This window comes from Barbus barbus, assembly GCF_936440315.1.
Source record: "Barbus barbus genome assembly, chromosome: 35".
In the NCBI taxonomy this organism is placed as follows: Eukaryota; Metazoa; Chordata; class Actinopteri; order Cypriniformes; family Cyprinidae; genus Barbus; species Barbus barbus.
Genome location: NC_136763.1, coordinates 24,227,178 through 24,254,231, shown reverse-complemented (window position 1 = coordinate 24,254,231; position 27,054 = coordinate 24,227,178). Strand labels below are relative to the sequence as shown.

The following is a 27,054-nucleotide window of genomic DNA, read 5'->3' as shown; positions in this document are numbered from 1 at the left end:
CAGATGTGATCTGCCTTATGTAGACAATCTCAAGGTGGTAAAAACCCGCTGAATTAATTGTGTAAATAACGGGGAAAACTAATAAAATGTTCTGTTGGCATGAATTGGTTTCCTTGAGTTTCATTGCCCCACTTGGGTTTTATCTCCCCTCCTGACCTTATCTGGTACACAGTAGACCCATACTGTGGCATGTTGACTGAGATGAAATAGAACGAAGGGTTACGTAGGTAACCTAGTTCTGTGATTGAAGTCAACACGCCACACGGCGTGGTCACTCGGGGAGCACTTGTCACTAGTCGGCAAAAGAGAAAGTGCTGGCTACCTCGCACCTGTATTTATAGACAGTGATTGCAAGGGGGGCATGGTTAATTTGTTATACTGTCTCCTGACACCTCATCCTTAGCAAGGCTGACCCATACTGTGGCATGTTGACTTCATTCAAAGAACTAGGTTACCTACATAACCCTTTGTTTTAATCTTATATTGTTTTTCATTTACATCACAAATGTTCAGTGTATAAATTGTATAAAATTATACTTTTCCACAACACTGTTTGCATACTGACAACTGGTCTACTCACACTCATTCCAGCAAGACCACCTTGGTCAAACTTAACATTTGTAGAAAGGAGACTTTTCTGCACCTCTTACAATCTTGAATTAGAATTTAATAGCTATTTTAAGTTAGTATTTAAAGTAAATTTTATTAACTTTTTTAAAATGAAATTCAGCAACTTGAGCATAGAAAATCCAAAAATTTCAGTATTAATATGTAGGAATGATATTATAGTTATATTCTTACATGGTCAGAGATGTCTTTGACAGGAGCCTCAGAGCCATTAGAATGCAGTTCCATTTTAACTGCTCCTTTTCTCAACATCTGGGCTGCATTCACTGCACTGGGGTCTTTCTTGGCAATAGGGGGCTGATGAATAAAAATAGGAAAAAACAGTTACATTAGTATGTGGGGTATACAATATGTCTGCTGAGTACTTGTTACGAAAAGTAATATCACATAATCCAAACAGTACTATCGCAAACAGTAATATTAGAAATAGTAATAAGTAAAATCTGTTTTGTTCGAAGGTATAATTAGATGTATAACAGATTTAAAGGCCATGATCTACACATATGCATGATATGTATGTGATCAATAATGACACTAATGACATGTTTCAGAAAAAAATGTGCTTGGTATCCAAAATATTTTTATTTCATAGTAAAACAGAGGAGGTCCAATACAAAATGTTTAATTATTATTAGCCATTTAATAAATATATAAATTAATCGAAATGAAATATTTCCCATTTGAAAAATATTGCAATTTTTGTCAAGAGGAAACTCTTTCTTATTCATTTTATTTATCATTTTTATTCTTTTCCATAATGACGAGTCTGGTAATTTAGTTTTTTATTAGTAATTCTGTTAGTTATTATTTTTATTAGTATAATTTATTTATTTATTTATTTTGCATGATGGGTAAATTTCACATTAAGGGTGCTTTTACATATAGTTCATTTTAAATGAACCAAACCCAGCACCAGAAAGTGAACCAGTCAAAAGTGACCTCATTCCTTTTGGTGTTCACAATATAGTGGACTCAAAAGAGTACCCGTTCTTTTCTTGGACCACTCCAGCACCTATCCTCAGACCCTTTATTACCCACAACTTCACAAGAACCAAAACTCCAGCTTTCTGTGCAGCAGTGGAATGCTGGAGTCTGACCTACTGGAAAATTTGGAAGATGAAGTGGACATGGAAGAGGGTGAGGAAGAGCTGGCAATCTCTGATCATGACACCAGTCAAAATATTTGCAGAGCTTTAACAACACATTTCAGTCAATTGAACAAAAGCTTTTGTGTCTCGGGCCATTGCCGCAGCACGGATGCAGTTGCCTGATGCCATGGATTATGCTTTTACTGCGTTGCTATAATGATGAAGTGTGAGCACCAAGTCGTTTTTAGCTCCGAGCTTGCGAGATTGTGAGATCACGGGCGGAGCTATATTCAGCTCAGCTGAGCCGCTCTAATATGCTTTTTATTGTGTATGGAGAGCCTTGCTGGGCGTGGATATACTGAATGCTCTGTGGAGAAACGCTTGCGAGATTTCTCTCCCAGGGTGTTTCAGTCACCTAGAGTGGTTATTGGGAATGCTCCTTCCTGTGCTCCTTCCATGGGTTTAGGTGTGGGCTTCCTCTCCAGGCTTCTGGGTATTTTTTAGTGGATGGTCCCTCTGAATTAGTAAGTTTGGACTGAGTAGACTGTTCCCCCTCTTGAGTGCTTTAAGTGAACAGTCTATGCTCAAAGGGAAGCTGTCTGTGGATGGTTATGCTGCAGCTCAAGCTTGCTTTGCTCTGGAATATAGCAGTCTGAGGGCATCTATGTTCTAGCCTGACGTCTATGACTAGGTTGGGTTCCCCGTGGCACAAGCTCTCAAAGATAAGTGCTGAAGTTTTTGTCTAAGAATCTGCTATTTGAGGATATTTGTGTTCCAGCCCGAAGACTACTCCCCCTTGTGGGTTTTTTAAGTAATGTTCTCCTTGAGCCTTTGCCTAGACTGTGCTGTCTCCCCTGTTTGGGTTTTAAGTAGATGGCCCACTTCCATGGTCTGGGCAAACTTCAGCCTTATCTGAGGGAAATGCTATTCGAGGATAGCTGTGTCCAGCCACCAAGTGTTCTGGTTGTTGCTTGCATCAGGCTTTGATCTTGGGCTAATGTTTTTTTATGTGTACACTCTTTAGCGAATCATGTACTGACAGTCTTGTATCTTGTGAGCCTCTGGTCAATATAACAGTGCTCTCTAGCCTACTGTGGGACTGACATTGACTCCCCTTATAGGGTTTATAATTAGACAGCCTTCTGCTGATGGTCTTGGCAGTTGCAGTGGTCCCCTTTCCTAGAGCCTAGCTATTTGAGGATAGCCATGTGCAAACTCAGTAACTGCTCCCCTTCTTAGGGTCTTTAAAGATTAACTCCTGGAGCCCCCACCTAGACAGCGCTGTCTTCCCTGCTAGGGTTGTAAGTAGATAGCCCACTCTTTGTGGTCTGGGCAACCTCATAGGAGGGTTTACCTACTGTAGTTATTTAGGCTAGCTGTGCGGGACTAGCTGTTTGATATCTCGGTGATTGCTCCCCTTCTTAGGGTCCCTTCTGGAAGACTCCTCAGACAACAAAGTTGGTGACGTACCCTTTTATACATTCGTGTACCTGCCTATGACGTCACAGGCCACGTGAACCAATAGGACTGGCGTTGTTTAATAAGTGCTTCAGACACCAGTCATGCTGGCAGCATTCCCCAAAGTGTCCCCTAGAGGGGGACGTAGCATCTCGGTCCCTCTCAAACGAACCCTCTGAGTACGGTTTGCTTGTGGGTCCTTTTAGGGGAGTCTGAGATCACATGTTTGTTCACATATTCGAGCTGAACTGCTCCAAGAGCGTTTGCAGGGCTCAAACTAGGTGTGAAAACACCCTTATACTACAAGGGGCCTTAAATTAAAATCCAAATGTTTGCAGTAGATTTACTATTGCTGTTGTAGTCTTCACTTCAGAAAATCTTCTCCAATACAGTTAAATCATTGTGGATGCCTTTTTGATTTAGGAATTTCCAATAAATTAAATAATAATAAACACAATGAAGTAGAATGAAAAGAATTAAAAGTAACAAATTCAAATATTTTACCAAAACATAAATGATATTCACTGAGAAAAAAAAGGCACAAAACAATTTGCAATATGATAATGTAATTTAAATGATGTAATGAATGTCACAATTGTGTAGATCTCTTCCTCGCTTGACCTGTTTATGGAATACGAACTTGCCCTTACAGGTTCTATATCTTGGTGACTACGATCTTCAAGGAGATGTTCTCTTCCAGGTGATACATCTTGCAAATTCATGTGACAGATGGAGTGAGACCTGGGAGTGTTGTCAAAACTCTCCCTGCCCAGCTCTAATTTGTCCTTCTCAACCAACTCAGTCATGCCTCTAGAAAATTCCTCCACATCACTGTGTAAGTCCATAATGACAGTGAAATCCACCTCAGCTTCCAGGCTTGAAGTGGAGCTGACAGTCATACTCGAACATTTCCTCTCGATGGCCAGGTCCTTCAAGCCAGCAAACTCACAATTATAGTCGTCCTCCAGGGCAGAGTGAGATTGCTGCTGTTAAGGAAAGAAAAAGAGTAGCGTTTTTCTACATCACATAATGAAACAAACCGTAATGATGGAGATATGAAGAAATCATGGGTGTGATTTTGAGCAGTTGATTGTAAAGCGCTTTGGGTGTACGGCAATACACAATAAAAGTGCTATATAAATGCATCATTCATTCATTCATTCATTCATTCATTGATCATGCTTGAGTGAAATGATCCAGTGTAATGATCCAGTCATGAGATCATATATGTTGATGCATTCTGTTCTCCCAACAGGTAAATTTTATCATATGGTTTGCAGTAGGCACGTGACAGTTTCGACAGTTTTCGACAGTCGCGATAATTGCTGAAGATTTTGTCATGATAAACCAGTATTGTATTACCACAGAAATTAAGTACACTGCTAAAAACAGGTTACTAAAAAAAACTTCAATATTGCGTCCTTAATAAATTTAATTTTCCAAATAAAAAATAACCATAAACATTTAAATACAATAACACAACACACAATAAAATGAAGGCTATAATCTAAACAAATGAGAAACCCCATACTGTTTAACATACTGTATGTATGTAAATACAGTTTAACTTCCTGTCTTTTACATGACAAACTGGCGTCAGAAACAGAAAATGGTAATGCTTCTTTAGGTAACAGTGGTAACTGCTGTATATTTGTTGTTCTATAAGTGCCACCTACTGTCAGACAGCAATTTTTGTTGAAATATTTTTAACCAGTTAATGGAAAAGAAGCTAATGAGCATTCTAAAAAATAAAATCAAACAAATCAAAGGATAATGAGGCATCAAATCAAAGGATAATGAGGCATCTAGAATTATTCATGGTATTTAAGTGCCCACGATAACAATCCCTTGCATCAGCTTTCTCCAAGTTTTGCTCCAAACTCCAATCATCAGTGAAGCAGCTCACAGCTAGATGATCGATTGCTTCTGTCTGTCCCTGTCTATCGTGCTGCTGAGAGGTTTGCAGTTGTAGCTCTGCTTTTCTGTTGAATCTCTATCTTACTTTCACTCTCTGTTGTTTAAAGTGATAATATATAACTTAATTCCCACCATATTTCTGGTATTATCTATCAAACTAATTTGATCGTTCACTTTTTAAAACTGCAAGTGCAGCGCGCATGCAGCACGTTAGCATTCGTTAGCCGGTTAGCTTGTCACTCGCGGTTCCATTTGCGTTTCTATTCACGCCTATTATTGTGTTCTTTTTTCTTGCTCCGTTTTTCACGAGTTCATCAAACAACAGTGGTAAGCGAATCATTCTTCAGTCACGTTTCAGTGACTGAAGAATGGCTTCTTCTCCTGTCTGCCGTTCTGCTGAGAGGTTTGCGATTGTAGCTCAGTGTAGCTTCGCTTTCTGCTGAATTTTACTATCATTCTCTGTTGTTTAAAGTGATAAAATATAACTTAATTCCCTCCATATTTCTGATATTATCTATCAAACTAATCTGACTAATTTGATCGTTAGCTTTTAATCTAAAACCGCGAGTGCAACGCGTGTGCCATTCGTTAGCCGGTTAGCTTGTCATTCGCATTTCCACTCGCGTTTCTATTCGCGCCTATTTTTGTTTTCTTTTTTCTTGCTCCTTTTCATCTCTCTCTTGCTCTTCTGGCTTCTTCTTCTGTCTGCCGTTCTGCTGAGAGGTTTGCTGAGAGGTTTGCGATTGTAGCTCCGTGTAGCTTCGCTTTCTGCTGAATTTTACTATCACTCTCTGTTGTTTAAAGTGATAAAATATAAATTAATTCCCTCCATATTTCTGATATTATCTATCAAACTAATCTGACTAATTTGATCGTTTGCTTTTAATCTAAAACCGCTAGTGCAACGCGTGTGCCATTCGTTAGCCGGTTAGCTTGTCATTCGCATTTCCACTCGCGTTTCTATTCGTGCCTATTATTGTTTTCTTTTTTCTCGCTCCTTTTGATCTCTCTCTTGCTCCGTTTGAACTCACGAGTTCATCAAACAACAGTGGTAAGTAAATCATTCCTAATCATGAGTAATGGCTTCTCCTTCTCTTGTTATTTGCATTTCATGTCACATGTATAGTTTATCTCTCTCTGTCGGGGATGAGGAATTCACATGTGATAAATGCAGGGATATAGCTGTCGGCGACGAGGGATTTACATTTGATAAATGCAGGGATATAGTTAGGCTGACAGAGAAGATTTTAGAACTAGAGACACGCATCCAAACTTTAACTGAGGAAAGTAAGAATGTGAGGGCTGTAGATACTGTTTTGGATGCGACTAGCTCAGGGAGTCCTGTACATTGTTCAGTTCCGGTAGAGCCCATGCAGCAGGGCAACTGGGTGACTGTGAGGTGGCCTAGTCGCGGGTCAAAACACCACTCTTCCGTTCCAATCAAAACGCCAAACAGGTTTTCCCCACTCAGTGACGCACCCACTGAGAAACCTGATGAAAGTGCTCTAGTTATTGGCGATTCTATAGTATGGAACGTGAAAATAGAGACACCAGCCACCATAGTCCATTGTTTACCGGGAGCCAGAGCGCCTGACATCTTGGCAAATTTAAAAGTGCTGACTAATGCTAAACGTAAATTCAGTAAGATTATTATTCATGTCGGCGCTAATGATGTTCGACTTCGCCAGTCGGTGATCACTAAAAATAATGTTAAAGAGGTGTGTGAACTTGCAAGTATGATGTCAGACACAGTAATATGCTCTTGCCCCCTCCCTTCTTACCGGGGTGATGAGATTCATAGCAGACTGTCGTCACTCAATGGCTGGATGTCTAAGTGGTGGCCGCAGAATAAAATAGGTTTTATAGACAATTGGACAAGTTTTTGGGGCAGACCTGACCTGTTGAAAAGAGATGGTGTTCATCCCTCTTGGGGTGGTGCCGCTATTCTCTCTAGAAATATGGCACATAGTCTTAGAGTTTGTACTTGACTGATTGGGGCCCAGGTCAGGATGCAGACAGACTTGCTAAACCGACCGTCTGCTAGCCACCTCACGTCACAGAAGTCAGTTAATTCTCAGCACATAGAGACGCTTTCACCTAGATATCAGACTATAGAGACTGTGTCTGTTCCCCGAACTAGAAAATACCGAAAACATCCAAACCAAATTAACAGTAACAATCTAATTGATGTTCAACAAATAAAAAATGCTTACAATACAGAGAAACTATTTATAAAACTTGGCTTACTGAATATCAGGTCCCTTTCTACAAAAGCACTATTTGTAAATGATTTGATCAATGATCATGACCTAGATTTGCTCTGTTCGACAGAAACATGGCTAAAACCAGATGAATACATTACTTTAAATGAGTCTACCCCCCAAGATTACTGCTATAAAAATGAGCCACGTCCAAAAGGTAAAGAGGGAGGTGTTGCTACAATTTATAGCAATATTCTCAGTATTTCTCAGAGGGCAGGCTTTAAGTATAACTCGTTTGAAGTTATGGTGCTGTGTATAACATTATCTAGAGAAACACGTGTTAGTGATAAATTCCCTGTGATTTTTGCACTGGCTACTGTATACAGGCCACCAGGGCACCATACAGACTTTCTTAAAGAATTTGCTGATTTTCTATCTGAGTTAGAACTGGCTGCAGATAAAGGCTTAATTGTTGGCGATTTTAATATCCATGTCGATAATGAAAAAGATGCATTAGGATCAGCATTCATAGACATTCTGAACTCTATTGGGGTTAGACAACATGTTTCAGGACCTACTCATTGTCGAAATCATACTCTAACATCAATTCCATGTGACAGTATTAAATCTAGTGGTGTTGAAATTCTGCAGCAAAGCGATGATATCTCAGATAATTTCTAGTCTTGTGTAAACTCCATATAGCTAAAACTGTAAATTCTACTCTTTGTTACAAGTATGGTAGAACCATCACTTCTACCACAAAAGACTGCTTTGTAAGTAATCTTCCTGATTTATCTCAATTCCTCAGCATATCCAATAGCTCAGAACAACTTGATGATGTAACAGAAACTATGGACTCTCTCTTTTCTAGCACTTTAGATACATTTGCTCCTTTACGCTTAAGGAAGATCAAAGAAAACAGTCTGAATCCGTGGTATAATGAGCACACTTACACCCTAAAGAGAGCAGCCCGGAAAATGGAGCGCAGCTGGAGGAAAACAAAACAAGAGGTATTTTGTATAGCTTGGCAGGAAAGTACCCTATCCTACAGAAAAGCATTAAAACTGCTAGATCTGATTACGTTTCGTCTCTTCTAGAAGAAAACAAACATAAGCCCTGGTATTTTTTCAATATAGTGGCTAAATTAACGAAAAATTGTATCTGTCTACATGTGTAGAGGTCTGCAGAAGAATGGAATGTGCAGACGTATGGTTTAAAGTAAAACTGCACATCCTGTTTTGACAAAGTCATGTCTCTTCACTTAACGTAACATACAGAGGGGCTATTGTCTGCTCTAGGAAACAGATGGAGACTGTTTCTTAGAAACAATAATGCTATAGGAAATGTATAGAACACGCCTTAGGGGGAAAACTGTATTTAAGAGGGAACGAACACAGATTCGGGAGATTCGCTGCAGCATCTCTCGGTTTTATTGTCTCTGATAATAAAATCTAAATTCTGGCATCAAAACCCCAAGGCTTCAAGACTGGTTCTTTAGAGAAAACGGAGGACACGACATCCGTAGGAGAGTTTTGTTTGGTTTTTGGCTAAATACTGATAATGTCAAATCGCACATCGTTAAAACAACAATTACGATATTAGCTTAGTTTATTTAATTTACTATATACAGGGACGATGCACAACAAAAGTGTTGTGCCAGAGTTAGCTATAAAGCTAATTTGCATCGGCAAATTATATTATCGCAGATGATATACAGTATATCGCACACCCTGCACCACTGTCGTTTTGGCTAATTTGTGCAGAACCTTTTGCTAAACTGTCAAAGCTTCATTTTAACCACCAATGCAATGATGCAAGTATTTACCTTACCTTTACATGCTTGCAAAGGGGTGATGTCGAGATTTTATAAGCTGCTAGTTTGGTATCCCTAGGCAAACACAGCTTAGACCGAATAATAGAGCATAAATATGGCCAGGGGTTCACTTCATTTACTTCAAGTTCAACTTCAGCACAATATGACGGGGTTTGAGTTTCAGCTGGGTCTGCGCCATAACGTTGTCCGTATACATCTTTTTAGTGATTTTAGCGCCAGTTTGTTCCAGGGTGCGATTTAAAAAAAAAATTTTTTTTACTAAAATTAATTACTGAGTAAAAAAAAATTTTTACTCAGTAATTAATGTGTTTTAAAATGTAGCGAAGTACAATACTTCAAACAAAATATACTTAAGTAAAAGTAAAATTACAGATTTGAAAAATTACACAAAAAAGCTACTCAATTACAGTAACGCATGTAAATGTAATTCGTTACTTTCCACCTCTGCATATAACCAAATACAGGCACATGTCTAGTTTGTAGAAAAAAAGGAATTAATTGACCAAAGACATTTTGCATGCATGATTTTGAATTGGGAACAACAAAAACTACTGTAAGAAGTCATTCTAATTTTCTAATCATCCTGACCGCTGATTGAGCAAGTACACTAAACTGTCACTTGGAACACCTAAAAAGTATTCGAAAGCATGCTTTTAATATTGTTATTTTGATTTTAAAAGAGCCTGAGTAGAAAATGAAGTATTTTTTTAAAAAACATGCAAGAACATGCAAACAGTGTGGAATGAGACACCTTAACATCATATTGTGGGTCTTCAAAAGTAGAAGCAGTGGACAGAGGCTCCTGCAAAGGAAAAGCAGAACAAGAAAGAAAGAGAAGCAGTCTAAAGTTAGCTGTGTTTATGAAGCAACACACCAGTAAAGAAAGACATACATTGCAACCTAAACACATACATTTAAATCACTTTGTAAGTGACTATAAAATTCTCTAATTCTTAAAATGTGGTTCCCCTTCAAGGGAACTCCACACTGCATCCCCTAGGGGACACTTTGGGGAATGCCATCAGCATGACCGGTGTCTAAAGCGGTGTCTGTGGAAAAAACTCCAATCCCATTGGGCAATGCAGCCTGTGAAGTCATTAGTGATCTGTTTGTTCAGCGTGTGAGACATGGATAGGACTTAATCTGAGCGTTTTAGGAAGTGTGTCCTAAAACACAGTTCTAGATTTTTGACACCTGAGGACTTGCACGACCTATGTTTGGGAGAGAAGCATGTGTGTTCAGTGCTCGAGGGCATTGAATGTGTTCATTGCGAGAAATTATCAATGAAAAAGCTCAGATGTCTTTATTCTCCAGGGATGCAATGAAATGGATGACGAGAGATCTTTCTGCTTCTTTTGTCAAAAGCCGCAGGATCTGGACACGCTCTCTCTCTCTCTCTCTCTCTCTCATTTTTACTCATCCGGTTCGGCAGTTAGTAAGCTGCTGGCGTATCAAGACGAGGATGTGGATATAGTTGGTGATGACGAGGAAAGTGTGAGCATTCCAGCGCGCCAGCCCCGCATACAGGGAGATATTGGAGGTTATGGCCCGTGCTACTAAGAGACTGGAGTTGGTTGAGGGCATGAGAAACAGAAGCGTATGTGGCAGCAGGTTAGGCCAGGGGGCTCTGCACACTATGGCTGTGTTGCAGGCACACCAGGCAGACCTGCTGAAAAATCTAGATGAAGGTAAGGGTTTGTCCCCTGAGGCTATGGAGGAGCTGCACCACAGATCTCGATCTCCATGCTGCCAAGCAAACCGCTGCTGCCATAGGCCGGGTGATGGCGCAATGGTGGCTACGGAGTGCCATCTGTGGTTAAATCTAGTAGACATTGGGAGTAAGGAGAAGAACCTTTTCCTTGATGCTCCATTCTCACCCTCTGGGCTTTTTGGCACATCCGTTGAGGCATTGGTCAAAAAGTTTAGGGAGGCGAGGGCGCAGTCTTCAGACTTAAAGAGGTACATTCCTCATCATTCTAGATCATCTCCCAAAACCTTTGAGGGGGGCTGGTCTGTCTCGGTCCGAGGATCGCAGACAGGACCAGAAATCTAGCATGGCCACTTGTGCTCCTCCCCCTTCCAGGAGTAGAGCACACAGGAGGCGTGACGCTAAAGAGATTAGAGGGTATCTCCGGAAGGTGATAGAGAAGAGGCGCGCTGATAGCAGGCACTCTGTTTCTAACTCCCCTTAGTGCTGGGTGTCGGCCCTCTCATTGATCGCCCCCATCTCCGGTGTATGTTTACCTCTATTCTTGGTGGTCAGGCATGCACCAGGGCATGGAGTGGTTGGTATTTCATTGCCCAAAGTGTCCCCTAGGGGACGCTGTGTGGAGTTCTCATGAAGGGGAACATTTTAGTCTAAAACTTGTAACTATGGTTCCCCAAGAGTGAAAGTGAAGTGACATACGGCCAAATATGGTGACCCATACTCGGAATTCGTGCTCTGCATTTTAACTTACAGTTTTGCAACTTACTTACAGTTTTGAGTAATATTGCCTATTGAAACCCCATTAACCCATTTTCTGGGTTGATATCAGCACAATGACTCAATTCTAGAACCTAGAGAGCTGTCTATTACCAACATTGGCCAAAAAAATACCCCTCATAAGTGACAGATTTAGAATGCTCTACTTGGGGAGCAACTCCATGTGTCACAAACAGCGTTACTTACATAAAGCGTGCGGAAGACTTGACTCACAACTGATGGACAGGTTCCCTGCATCCCCCACGTTTTGTACGCCCATGCCCATCACACAGCATTCATTATTTAATGTGACAGTCGCCACAAACCTTCTGTTAAGGCTTGAATGCTCAGGCTGGTTGCTGTTAGTGTTTCAAAAATTTTCTAAGGTACTATGTAATTTCACAAAATTTACTATGAAGAAATGGTCTGTCGAGGCAAATGGCCAAAACATTTAACCTCCAGACAATTATAAACATATTGAGGAAATAGTTTGAAAATAAATAGATATTTTTGGTGCGGTCGATTGCATATTAAACAGAAAACTACTCATTAATGGTTGAATTGTAGGCTTCTCTAATCCCTCTCTTCATGGGGAAGCAAACAGTATAATTTTACAAGTACTGTAAACACAAGTATGTTTAAATTATAAAAAGGAAAACAATGAATGTGTGAATCAATCTTAAGTTCATGCAATACTTGTTTGTCCAGTGACTGAAAATTAAAAAAATGCCATGTTGATTACCAGAAGGTTCTTTTTGTTGGCTTCAAGAGTTGGGTCTTTGCTGAAAATGCGACTATTGCGCAGAAAGAGACCTGATTCTCTTGCTTTCTTTGTTTTGACTGGAGGTGTTGGAGGGGACATTTTTTGGTTAACTGTCTGTCTGGAGAAGTGAAGTTCTGAAATTCTCTCATCAGTATGCAGAAGATCTCTGTGGACTATTCTGCTGGGATGTCTTGTAGTGTCTTCATTCTGTTTACCCCTTTCTTTTGGTGAACTCTCAAGACTCTTTATCGCTTGATGCTCTGAGCACACACAGATGTCCTTGATAGCTAAAGATAATTCCTGACTTGTATTACCTTTCACTAGACTTGTGGTGCAGTTTGCATGGAAATAGCTAGTGTCCCTGATCTCAAACTTACAGGGGTCAAAGTGTCTCACGAAAGATTCATTCATACTGTATCTTTTAAAATTTCTTTTCATTAGTTCAGAGCCTTGTCCAATATCTAGGTCATCTTTGTAGCCTTCGCTCCTCACTCTCTCAGGTTTTAATGGAACAATTCTTGTTATATCCGTTCTCACATGTCCAGTAACTCTCTGGCTAGTTTTTCTCAGTTCCATGGCCAGTTGGATTTCTGCAGATTCTTCCAGTTCAAAATTGCTTATCTTCTTTTCGAGAACCAAATCTTCTGTTTCTTTCTTCTTTGCTTTTCCAGATTTCGCTTCATTCTCGCTATTATCAATCATGATGACTTTCATGACTTCAAATCTGATATCACCCTTGACAATTTTCTGGTCATCTTTGCCAGGGCCACTGAATGAATCTGGGTTTTCTTGTTTGCCTTCAGTGTTCATAATCTTCACTTCGTTGGATAGCTGCTCTTGACATTCTACAAAATTTCTTGCATCATCAGACTTTCCTGAATCATGCAAACTTTCATGCATCTTTCTTGCTCCCTGATTCGGACTCTGCAAGTCTTTTCCCATTACTCTGTCAAACTGTGCATTTTCTTTAAGCGGTGCTGCAGCATATGTATTTGTGGCTGGCTGATTTAGCTTTTCAGCCATGGATGATGTCCATGTGTCTGTTGTTGTGCTAAAATTTTCAGGATGACAGATCACAATCTCCTTTACAAGTTCGGTATTGTTGTCCTCATCAGACTCTACACTATCGTGTGTGATGTTTGAACCTTTGGCTTCTGTCTCATACACAAAGTCTCTTGACTTCCCCAAGTTTAAGCTTTGAGGTCTTTTTTCCCTTCTGACCTTATGTTGAGAACTCTCCTCCATGATGTCTATAATGGTAATCTTGTTAGGCTGAGACTCAGCAAGTGGTGTAGGCTCTTTTTTTGATATTTCATGAGACACATTAGATGTAATCTTAGATGTGGCATCTTCCCCTGTGATGATATTTTCCTTAGATTCACCTGACTTGTCCATTAGTGATATTTTTGAGGATGCAAAAGTCTTCATGTGCAATTGTGTTTCATCACTCTCCTCTCCACCTAGTTCAACGTGTGTCATCTTGGTTTTCTGTTGTTTTTCTGTCTCCTCCTTTGGAAGGGGATCAATGACCAGAGAAGGTGGAGGTGTACTAGCTTTGTACTTTCCTTTCTCCTCCATTTCATAGTCGAGCAACACCTGTTCTTCAGAGCCCTATTTAATCATATAAATTCAAATTGTTAGTTCTTTAACTTGTCATAAATCAGTAACCATTAGTGAATTTTAAATGTCAAAGGAACCTCATGTGAAGTTACTAGAGTCTTCTGGATGAAGCCCTCCACCGAGAGGCTGTTGTCAGGTTCCCCTACCCCTGCACCAACAGCCTCCTGATAGATGGCCAGCTCCAAGATAAAGAAGAAAAGAGGATAAACCAACAATCATCTTATATTATGAACATTTAAAGAGCAATTTAAGATGTTCAAAGAAAAAAATAATGAAAAAGATAAAAGAAATAGCAATACAAGTGAAATTATTATAAATAATGGGTTTTAACAGCATATAAACATGAAATCAGCATAATTAAAACACAGCAGCAATAATGACTTGGACAACCATTAAATACAATAGCACAACAAAATGCAACATAGTGGAGAACTGAATATAAAACATTACAAATTAGAATGTTAAACCAACATGACATACCAGTTCATTATATCCGGTAAAACAAAAATCCGTATCAGCACACAACAATTAGTTTGGCAATAAACACTACACCCACACCACATAATACTTTCTCTTTTTACCTTTACTAGACTAGTCAATGCAAAATCGCTCCAAAAGGTGTAACAACTGAACTGACACTAAGGATTTTCCTTGTCAGTGAGGAAAAACACATTGCACACAATAAATAAAGTGTTTACAGCATGATATCCATGATGATTGCAGCCAAACAAGAAAGTAGAGATTAAGCCAAGTATCAGCACATGTATTAATATGCTGTCTTAATGTAGTATTTCCATACTCACTGCCTTCTTCTCTGGAGTGCCGCCTGACAGATGTTTTTCCCGGTTCATCAATTTACTGTTGGGCTCCCTCAGGGCCCTCTTCAGCTCATTGATGCTGGCTTGGTGCTTCAAGAGAACATCCTCTGATTTGTCTAGAAACTACAAAGAGTACCAGAGAAAGAATAGCAATGATCAGGAAAACATCTAGTGGGATTTTAAACATTTATATTTTAATCCATGTTGAAAGAGTTATGAGACTTATTTTCTATTCCTTAGAATGGTATAGTAATGCTTGAGATGTGAGTATAGACTGAATAAATACTCTACAACAGTGGTCGCCAACCCGTCGATCGCGATCGGTAGATCTTTATCACTGTCCCGGTAGCTCCCGAAAATAAAAACTTTTTCAGTTTTGCAAGCATCTGTATTTCTTAATCCAACTGCTTTATTTATTTTCAATGAAGTGACCAATCAGATAAAAGAAGAGCACCCGTAAATTAACTGTCGCAAAAGTCAATATGGATCTCCATGGTGATAGCCCGTGGCACCGAGGTAACAGTCAAACTAGAATGGCGGAGGCTCCACGAAAGAAGGCAAAAACATACAATTTTCATCCAGAATGGGAACAGGAATTTCTGTTTACCTTGGTAAAAGATAAGTGTGTATGTATGTTGTGCCACCAAAAACAAGCATTATGTAAAAGAGGGAATCTGGAGCGGCACCACAATACCAACCACCCGAAATTTAAAGACCGCTACCCGCAAAAGAGCGCGATTCGTGCACGGAAAGTTGACGAGCTGAGATCTGAGTTGAAGGCCCAGCAATCATTTTTTACAAAATCTGCTGATCAAAATAAGGCTGCTACTGAAGCATCGTTTCGTGTAAGTCACTTTCTGGCTAAAAACAAAAAGCCTTTTACGGATGGCGAATTATTCAAGGAAGCCATGGTCATTACTGCAGAGACTTTCAAGGATTTTGAAAACAAAGGCGACATAAAAGCCTCACTCCGTGCTGTACCTCTCGGCCCTGCATCAGTGGCAAGGAGGGTCGAGTCACTGTTAGAGGATGTGGATCGACAGGTGTTAAAGGACTTGTCACTCTGTGAATATTTTTCAGCTTGTTGTTTTTGTTAGAATGGCTTTCCAGGATTCTACAACAAAAGAGGACTTCCTCACTCTTTTGCACTTAAAGGAGAGAACGCGAGGTGAGGATATTTACAATGAGTTTAAAAAATATGTAAGAGAAAATTATATCCCCATTCATAAACTGGTAGCAATTACCACCGAAGGAGCACCGGCGATGCGTGGCGTGCGCTTTGGTTTTATAGCACTGTGACCCTGATTTTCCCGAGTTCAAGAATTATCATTGTGTCATTCATCAGCAGGCCTTAGCAGGGAAAGTCGTAGACTTTTCACACGTAATGTCATTGGTGGTCAAACTGATAAACTCGATACGAGCAAAAGCACTTCACAGCGTCGCTTATTCAAGGCGTTACTGGATGAGCTCAATGTACGGAGTACGGAGACCTACTACTTCATGCTAATGTGCGGTATGTTGAGCCGCGGGAAAGTGCTCCAGCGGTTTGTTGACTTACTGCCTGAGATAAAGACATCTCTATCTGCAAGAAACGAGGAGCACAAGGAACTGTCAGATGATGCGTGGCTGTGTGACCTGGGGTTTCTGACAGACTTTCAGACAACGAGCTCCAGGGAAAAGACCGACACCTGCCATACATGATCAGCACAGCGAATGCTTTTAAGTCTAAGCTCGGTGTTTGGATCACACATCTTAAAAACGGGAGGCTAACACACTTTCCCAACCTGGAAAAAATGTCACAGAGCATTAAAGACAAGGACGTTTTTCACCCTGAGAAATACTGCGCTCACCTGGACAAAGTTGCAACAGAGTTCAATATGCGTTTTGGTGAGTTAAACAAAATGGAATGTATTGTTGCATTTGTCTCAAACCCATTCATGCTCATTGATATAGAACAGGTTGCAGCCAAATTCCAGCAAGTATATTCTTTGTCAAGTGGAGTTGACATGGAGATTATTGATTTGCAAAATGACATTGAGCTGAAAGCCAGATCAAGGGACAGTGACTTTTGGGGACTTGTCAATAGAGAGAAGTTTCCGCTCCTCACTGCATGTGCACTAAAAGTGAGTGCCTACTTTGGATCAACTTACCTCTGTGAAATGGCATTTTCACAGATGAAAATAATCAAATCAAAATACAGGAGCCGCCTTACTGACAGACACCTCACAGACTGCCTCAAACTGGCTGTCTCTAGCTATGAGCCAGACTTCAGAGGACTCACAGACAGTATTCAGTCACAGCCATCACACTGACTTGAGTGAGTAACATTACTGCAGCAGTTTTGCCTTCTGGTGGCATTGAGAAAAGAGATGTTGCATAAGATGGGACATAACTGCAATTAGCTTAATTGAGATTGTTGATCATTTTGTTTCCACAGTTCATTTATAAAATGTTAAGGGTAGTACCTTCAGAAACTTCAGTGAATAAGCACTTTACTGCTGACAATGGCATTTTACTTGAGTTCAGTGCCACTTCATATGATCTGATTATATGATGGTTGCATCCGGGTTAAGTAAAAAAAAGAAAAAGAACATTTAATGTATATAAAATTCAAATACAATTCAAATCCTAAATGAAAGGCCTCAAGTTGGAAGTACAATCTGCGCTGTCTTTTTCTATCTATTCTTCGATAGATAGGTAGATCTTGCCTTTCATTAAGGCCGAGGTCAGGGATCTTCAGCTTGAAAAGGTTGGTGACCACTGCTCTACAACCTAGACACATACGATTATATAGACTATTGTGATGAAATCAGAATGAAATACCATGCCTACCATATCCACGTACCATGGAGTTTACATGATATTCTAAGGTACTTACAGACATACAGCCATGGTATGTGTCCAAAAACTGATTTGATGTCATATTCATTGAAGCTTGGCATATCATATAACTATTTTATATTTTGTTTTTAGTAGTGTACTTTACTGCAGAATGTATGGATTCTTCTTTGGAAAATTAGACAATAACTGACACAAAAAAGTGGGTGGTATAACTAACATTCTATATCATAGAATGTTACAAAGCCAACATGGTCCTCTTTTTAAATGTATTATTATGTAATTGGCTTAATGTATTATGTAATTGGCTTGATTATCTATTTAAACATCATAGTGATGCAGTTGTCCTGCATTGGTATGGATGTGAGTGACAGCTAAAATTATGAGGGTTTTTTTGGGAGAGATGAGAGAAAATCAAGACATGTGGATGAGCTCTTTTGACTAAGGACTATTTTTTGACTATTTTGTCTGTTCTAGAAGATCACATCAACCATGTCAGAGTAGTTCTCCATCACCTCTAAAACAACCAACTGTTAAAGCCAAGAAGTGTGAGTTTCACATTACAACCACTACTTTTCTAGAATATGCCACCCTGAACTTCACCACCCTGATCTGTCTCTACCCTTCATTGTTGAAGTGGTTGGCTTCAACTTTGACATAAAAGCAGTCCTCTTACAACATCATGGTAACCCAGCTAAGATGTACTTATGTGCATTCTATTCCTACAATTTGAATCCTGCCAAACAGAATTCTGATCACTACACCACCACCATTATTATTTATATAGCACTTTATACAATGCAGATTGTGTCAAAGGAGTTTAACAGTTTTAAACAGGGAAATAGTGTGTCGAATTATGATGTGAGTAACTGGGAACTCCTTGCCATTAAGTCAGCCCTGAAAGAGAGACAACGCCCTCATTGTCTTAATCGACCATCAAAACGTGAAATACCTTAAGACAGCAATACAACAAGCTTGCTGGTCTCTCTTTTTCTCCTGATTCAAAGTCTCATTTACCAACTGACCTGTCTTAAAGGGGTCATCGGATGCCCATTTTCTACAAGTTGATATGATTCTTTAGGGTCTTAATGAAACGTCTATAGAATACTTCGGTTAAAATTTCTCAATGGTGGTGTAAAACAACACCCTTTTTACCTTGTCAAAATCATCTCTGTTCACAGCAACCTGTTCTGTTGCATGTTCCTTTAAATGCTATTGAGCTCTGCTCACCCTGCCCCTCTCTTCCGTGGGGTGACAAGCTGTTCTCGCTGAGACTGTTTACTTTAGCCGCATATAGCCGCGAAACGTCTCAGGTTACGTATGTTACCCCGGTTCCCTGAAGGGAACGAGACACTGCGTCAAAAGCTCTAGGGGAACGCCCTCAGCGTGACCGCGCTCTGAACCAGAGTGTAATCTGTCCAATGGAAGGGCGAGACGTCATAGGCGGGTGACGTCACTGACCGGAAAGCATAAAAGCACGTGCGGTGGAGCCGGCGATTGCTTCCAGGAATGAAGCAACCGCTCGCAGGGATACAGGAAGTATGGCCTCGAGACGCAGCGTCTCGTTCCCTTCAGGGAACCGGGGTTACATACGTAACCTGAGATGTTCCCTTCCAGGAACTCGAGCTGCGTCGAAAGCACTAGGGGAACGAGATGCCCACGCCACCAGACTTCCAAAATACCTGCCCTGTGTGTATCACTGGGAGCACAGCGAGGGCGAGAAAAGAGAAGAGCAGGGAGTGGCCCTAAGATCAAGGCCGTAAAACCGAACAAAGGTGAGGGGCGTGGACCAACCCGCAGCATTGCAGATATCCTGCATCGAAACCCCTGCCAGAAAGGCCTTGGAGTCCGCCATACTCCAGAGGAGTTAATAAGAGAAATAGTATCCACAATCCACCGACTAAGGGTCTGCTTAGAAGCATACAATTAAGCTTCTGGTCGGGCTCCCCAAAGGGAGGAGGACTGAAGGCCTGCAGCACAACAGGCCGTGGTATAGAAGAGGGGATCTAGGAAATAACCCGCTCGAGGGTAGAAAAACGCTTTGGCCAGACCAGGGGCAAAGACGAGATAAGAAGGGGCCATGAAGGGCCTACAAATCCCCACTCTCTTAAGAGAAGATATCGCCAAAAGGAAGGAAGTCTCAAAGTGAGAATGCGATCAAAAATCTCTTCAAAGGCTCGAATGGAGGTTACAGAGAGCTTCTAAAACCACAGCCAGGTCCCCGGAGGGACACGTCGTACAGGAGGCCTCAGCCTCAGCGCACCGTGGAGGAAACATGTAACCAGGGGGTATCGACCCACTGTAAGGCCACCGAGAAGGGCGTGGTAGGCCGATAAAGCCGCCATGAAAACCTTCAGGGTGGAGTGAGTTACCCCTGCGGAGAAACGGGCCTGCAGGACCTCCAGCATTGTAACAAACGGGCAGTTAACTGGGTCAAGTTGGCAGTCTCCGCACCAAGAAGTGAAATATTTTCACTTCAGGGCATACAGTTTCCTCGTAGAGGGAGCTCTGGATTGGAAGATGGTCTCAGCAACCTCGGTTGAGAGACCGGAAGCTATGAGCTGCGCCCCCTCAGAGGCCAGAGCTTCCACACGTAATGCACGCGTCGCCTCGGCAACGTGCGCTGCAACAGCGAGCAATCACTCAGAGGGGGAAGAACCGCACACGCGGGCTTCCACGAGCGAGAGCGCTAGATCTGGGGAACGCAGGAGGAGATAGGGCGAACCCATCTCCAACCTGTTCGCCAGATCCATGTTGCCATCCAGAACTCGATTGGGGAAAACCATACAGACGAAGCCTCGGCCAGGTCTGTACCATAGCGTCCAGTCCAGAGGAGCTGGAGGAACTAGAGGGGCATAGCGCTGACTCTTGAGTCGTAAAGCCAAAACCCTCCATATCTGCTTCACCACCACGGGTGAAGCATCCATTCCCCGGGCCTCGGCCCCTGCCTCGACAGGATGTCTGCTCCCACATTGAGATACCCAGGGATGAAGATGGCTCTGAGCGAGCAAAGTTTACCCTGGGACCACACAAGAACCTGGTGTGCCAGCTTGTACAAGGGGCGCGAATGCAGACCTCCCTGGTGGTTGATGTAAGAGACCACCGCTGTGCTGTCGGTGCGCACCAACACATGGTGATCTCTTAGGTCTGGGAGAAAGTGCTTGAGTGCACGAAACACGGCCAACATTTCCAAACAATTGATATGCCACGTTAGATGGCGACCGCTCCACACTCATGACCGCTCCCCAAACGGTGAGGGATGCTTCCGTCGCTAGCATTAGGCGGCGACAAGAGGCTCCCAGCAGGTCCCTGAAACAAGAACCAAGCTTGGCTCCACATGTCTAAGGCACGTAGGCATCGTCGCGTGACCTTGATCATGCGAAGCGGGTTTCCCCTCGGGGAGAACCCCTTGGTCTTGAGCCACCACTGTAGGGGTCTCATGTACAGCAGGCCAAAAGTAATCACGTTGGACGCAGCTGCCATGAGCCCCAGCCGTTTCTGAAACTGCTCGACAGTGAGTGACTGGCCCTCTCACTCTCTTGACTGAGGTGAGGATCGACTCGATCCGAGCAGGGGACATACGTGGCTGCATCGTGGTCAAATCCCACACCACGCAAAGATAAGTGGTTCTCTATACTGGAGAAAGCACACTTTCTTGGCGTTCAGTCTCAACCTCTTCATGTGTGCGAGAACGACATCTCGATGCTGAATCGCCACCTGCTCTGATCGAGCTAGAATCAACCAATCGTTGATGTAAAAATGCGGGCTAAGACTGCAGGGCCAACGGGAAGAACCCGATATCGGTAAGCTTTGCCCCTAAAAGCAAACCTCAGGGACTTCCCGTGAGAGGGAAGGATGGAGATGTGAAATATGCGTCCTTAGATCCATCGTGACAAACCAGTCCTCGGACTTGGCCTGAGACACGACTGATGAGTGTAAGCACCCTGAACTTCAATCACATGACTGAGCGGTTCAACTGACGCAGATCTACCATCCTTCTTTGGAACAATGAAGTACCGGCTGTAGAACCCGGACTCTCTTCCGTGAGGAGGGACCACCTCGATGGCCCCGTTCCTCAAGAGAGTGTCTACTTCCTGTTCCATGATCAGAGCCTGCTGGGGGCCCACGCACGTGGGAATCACCCCGTTGAAAGGCGGTGACGGAGCGCCGAACTGAATACAAAAGGCCTTTCTCTACAGTACGCAGGACCCAATGAGATCCATTTGGCAGTAGTTTCCACGCTGCCTAAATGGTCTACTAAGGGAACCAATCTCTCGAGACTGGCCTCTGATGTACCCAGAGCTGCTAGCTCGGTGCCCTGAAGCGGAGGACCGGCAGGAGACGGCCGAACCAGGAGCTCTAGAGACCCCCGCAGGGGTCGCGAGCTTCTCAGCTCCGCTACACTTTGGGGCGGAAGAAACTGAGAACATCGCTCGCTGGAGCCAGCTGCGCCCTGGAATTCTGGCAGGGTTGGCAGACTGCTCTCCCGAGGGCACTGGGGGAGACGGACACCCGATCTGCCCCAGAGGGGTCTGCCCTCGTAAGTCCTGGGCACAGCACCAGGACTGCCTCAGCCGAAGCCTCCTAATGAACGACGGTCCTCAGACCCGCATCATTCCTAGGAAGATCAGGCTGATAGAACCAGACCCTGCAAGGCAGGACCCAAAGAGACACATTGGCAGTAGTTTCCACGCTGCCAGATGGTCTCCTAAGGGAACCAGTCTCTCGAGACTGGCCTCTGGCGTGCCTAGAGCTGCTGGCTCGGTGCCCTGAAGAGGAGAGGAGATGGCCGAACCAGGAGCTCTAGAGACCCCCGCAGGGTGGCGAGCTTCTCAGCTCCGCTACACTTCGGGGCAGAAGAACTGAGAACATTGCTCGCTGGAGCCAGCTGCGTCCTGGAACACTGGCAGGGTTGGCAGACTGATCTCCCACGCCCGTAGGCTTCTTGGCTGAGAACCCCCTTAGACTTAAGAACGGTCCGCAGATCCGGCTTAGCCTTAGAGGTCCCCGACCCACAGCGTTTGCCGCCACGGCCCCACCTCGGTGGGGTGCGAGTAGCCACGCTCTGTTTTGTGCCTCTCTGATGAGTAAGTAAATAAGTAAGTTTTATTTATAGAGCACATTTAAATTCAGCATTACACTGACCAAAGTGTTGAACACAACCAATAAAACAAATACTAAAATAGAATACAATTAAAATAACAACAATAATAATAAAATAACATTAACAACAAAAACCGTACACACTGAATTAATAGCCGAAAATGCAAGAGAATAAAAATGTGTCTTAAGTCTGGACTTGAAAGTAAATAGAGAAGAAGCACACCTAATGTCAGATGGCAACTGATTCCACAAACGTGGAGCGGCAACTGCAAAGGCTCTGTCTCCTTTTGATTTAAGGCGTGACCGAGGAACATGTAATAAAGATTTATTTGCCGACCTAAGGGACTTGGGCATTGAATGCAAATTAATTAGTTCCCGAAATATAAGATGGGGCATGTCCATTAAGAGCTTTGAAAACAATAAGTAAAATTTTAAACTGAATGCTATAAAAAACAGGAAGCCAGTGAAGAGACGCTAAAACTGGCGAAATATGGTTTTTTGGTGCCGGTTAACAGTCTGGCCACCGCGTTGTGAACCATCTGCAGCCGTGACAATGAAGATTGTGGAAGACCAACATATAACGAGTTGCAATAATCCAGGCGTGATGTGATAAAAGCATGAATGACTATTTCCAGATATTGAAAAGAAAGCAATGATTTAAGTCTGGAGAGGATCCTCAGCTGATAATAACTATTCTTAACAACTGAGCTAATTTGTTTTTCAAGTTTTCTAAGTTCCCAGCAACAGAATTTCTTGTTTTAGAGGGACCAAAGAAAATCACCTTAGTTTTATCATTGTTGAGTTGCAGGAAGTTATTTGACATCCAGCATTTAATATCCTCAAGACAGTCAATGAGAGACTGCACAGAATCACAAGATTTTAAAGGAAGATACAGCTGAGAATCATCGGCATACAAATGAAAAGAGATTTTATATTTCCTTATGATATTACCAAGTGGAAGCATATACAAATTAAAGAGCAATGGCCCTAAAATGGACCCCTGAGGGACTCCACAGAAAAGAGAGGCAGATGATGAAATAAACTGGCCAACAGACACTGAAAATGACCTAGATTTGAGATATGACTTGAACCAGCAAAGTGCTGTACCCTTTATGCCCACCCAATGTTCAAGGCGTGACAGAAGGATATTATGATCTACTGTATCAAAAGCGGCACTCAGATCCAATAAAACCAAAACTGCATTATCTCCAGAATCAGCTGACAGTAACAAATTATTCAACACTTTTAACAAAGCTGTTTCAGTGCTGTGGTGGGTAGTATAACCTGACTGAAAAGGTTCAAGTATATGTCAAGTAAAAACAGTGGCTCAGATGTCGGGAGTAAATGATGACTGCGATGCTCATTATTACTTGCAACAACAGAACACCTCAAACGCTTAGGAGCCATTCTTGTCTACCCCAGCTCCGGCGTTGAAACAATGGTGGACTGTTCACAGATCACTCAGGCCGGGTCAAAGGTAAAACGCTAGTGTCAATCAACAGTCGTGGGAGGGGCCAGGGTCTCTGTGATGTCACACAGACAGGCATCTGAGAATGGCTTGATATGAGAAAGGGTTTAACAAGATTAAAAAAAAAAAAAAAAAAAACACTGGGTGGATCTTTATCATTATAGGATGGTTGTGTACACACACTGCCAACACACATTTCAGTTGAAACAACTTGTAAAAGTGCATGTTGCATCCAATGACCCCTTTAAGGGATTCAAAAGCAGAAGCCCTGTCTAAAATGTAATCCCCTCACAACTCCAAAAAACCCCAAACTTCCTGCCTCCAGGAAACTGAGCAAGCATCAAGAGCATAAGCCTCCACATCCCATACCTGACTACGCTCTAGTCATTTGCGTGAGAAATGCACCAATCAACTGGTTTAGGACAAGTTCTGCTGGCCTTTCCTTCTGTAGAATTAGAGGTCGACCATTTGATCAGTTTTGCCGATTAATTGTCACTGTTAGCTAATTGCTGGAAAAACTGGTTATCAGCAAAAATCCATTCCTGATAGTTTTTCCAGGTTGCATCCGTTGCTAGAGAAACTGAGAAGGGTCCGCTGTCATTATACAGTATGAGAGCATCCTCTAGTGGCGAAATCACTGACACCTCATGCTGTTTTTTTTATTTTTTATATGTGAGACGTGAGCTGCACAGAATGGCACACGTCAGATGAGGATTTAAGACAACAAAACAAAAAAAAAACGTCTCGCCCCTCAGCTCAGAGGCATGTGCTCCGGTTGTATTGTAAACAACGGCATCGTCTATATTGCTTATCAGTTTGAGCCCGATTGAGACCCAGAGAATATTAGTGAAGAGGACTGTGCAGAACCTGTGCAAGCACGGCTATTAAAGGTGGGGTATGTAATTTTCCAAAAACACTTTAGAAAACTGAGTTGGGGCCTTGTACCAAAACAAACTTAAGATACAGATGCGGATAAAAAACAAAAGAGGAAAACGTCTGCTGAACGATAAGGCAAGAAGTAGCACCCATGTAAATATTGGATCAGCTTTCCAGCACTGGAGAGAACTCAAGGAGCGGAAGGCCTGCGAACGGATGCCGAGGTTGCTTTGTTTCTTCTCGATAGATAAGTAACACAGTGTCTACAACGGACGCACTGCGCCGCAACAGCTAAAGTCTGCCTACACTGGATGCGATAAAGTGACCGTTGAAAATCATTTGAAATTTGTGTCAGCACGTCATAAATAGAACGCAGCAGCAGTTTTCTGTCTGAGATTTGTCATGCCAGCATCATCCAGTGTAAACAGCATCACTGATTATAATGACTTTTATATTAGTATTTTGTCGCTCCGCTCGCGTCCGGTGTAGACACGGTGTAGCATTTGTTTTGCTTTGTTTCACAGAACTAATCGTTGCCTGGGTTGCGTAAGTATGTGTGGGGCGGAGCTATCAAAATGGGGGCAAGACCCTTTTGGGGTAGGGGCGTGTTTGTTTTGGTGATTTCAAATTTCAACATTGGCTACCAGAAATCGCCTTCCCCACCTTTAATGGTATGTTTTTGTTTGTTTGTTGATGTCTCATACTTTTAGATATGCTGTTATTTGTAAGTGCTTCTGTTAGCTTTTAATATATGGTTTTATCCTGATTAAAGCTTTAATACAGCACAGCAACCGCACGCGCATCCATGTATAACATTTCTCATTGCTATGTGAAAATAAGTGTATAATTGGAACAGTTTGTTGGAGCTGATCTGACGGTCTGAATGAGAGAGAGAGATGCAGAGCATGTGCAGAGCAGGGGGATGCGAGGTACAGTATTAAGAACCTCTTCTTTAGAACATAGGATTTTGAAACTTGTGAATCCATTAGAATCGTTAGAAGACAAAATTGCGATTCATATATGAATAATTTTTATGTGCCGAACATCATTGGTAATGTTATTATTTTAGTGATTGTGCAAACAAAATGTCATTTTATTTGTTGTTTGTTGATTCTTAAATATAAAACTTGGTGAAGTGATTTATGTGTCTGTGCTTTTAGAACATCTCCAGCACATTTTAACAATACCGTGATAATACTAATAACCGTGATCATTTTGGTCATTATAATCGTGATAAGAAATTTTCATACCGTTACATCCCTACTATATCTTTAGTTGGACTTCAGCACTATTTCCCCACAATTAAAGTGCATTAAGTACAAAATTAGTTGTTCAAGTTTAGCAGTCTTTAAGTATACCAGTTTAGTATACCAAATGTACAATTACAGTAGTATACTTAGCATAAAATAAATGTATTTTAAATATATTTTAGTATGTTTATTTTTCACTAGGGTAACCAGCTCTAGACAAATACATGTTCAACAGAAGAACCTTAAGGAAGAGATACCTCCTGCTTGTGTAGAGGGGTTGACTCCTTCTTCAAGTGTAGATGACAGGTAGATGGAAGCAGCAGAGATGGAGGAATAAACAGGATCAAGTTTGATGTTAGTTACAGACAAGGGCAGAAGAGCAAGAAACACAAGAACGAGGCCTTCTACAAGAGCAAGAACAGATCAGGATTAAACAGGATCAGATAGGAAAAAAGTTTTTTTTGGAAGAGTTCAGTTATATGTAGATATGGGACATCAACTGTATGCAGACACTGTACACAACAACTTTTAGTCCAAGGAAGTAACAGCACATAGACTTTATCTGGAGATGTTGGAGTAATTGGAGAATAATAAAATGCCTAAAAACTAGAGCAGGGGTCGGCAACTTGGCATGGGGTAATCACTGGCATTTGAAAAACAGAGATAAAAAGGTATATTTCATTTGGATGGATTTCCTTGCATATGCATACTGATCTACATTTTAAGGTA

At 41.9% G+C, this 27,054-nt stretch overlaps 1 protein-coding gene across 3 annotated transcripts in view; it reads right to left on the bottom strand.

The window, feature by feature from the left end:
- The window catches only part of LOC306854699 (band 4.1-like protein 1), a 231,061-nt gene that overhangs the window by 44,264 nt on the left and 159,743 nt on the right, over positions 1 to 27,054 (bottom strand). For 2 of the 3 annotated variants that reach the window (XM_079392906.1, XM_079392907.1), the window contains 2 exons: positions 14,776 to 14,913; positions 802 to 924 (listed from right to left, as the gene is read on the bottom strand). In XM_079392906.1, coding sequence (XP_079249032.1) covers positions 802 to 924; positions 14,776 to 14,913 — 261 coding nt within the window. Of the gene's footprint in view, positions 1 to 801; positions 925 to 14,775; positions 14,914 to 26,582; positions 26,613 to 27,054 lie in introns of all 3 variants that reach the window. The other variant, XM_079392905.1, reaches the window with a different exon arrangement.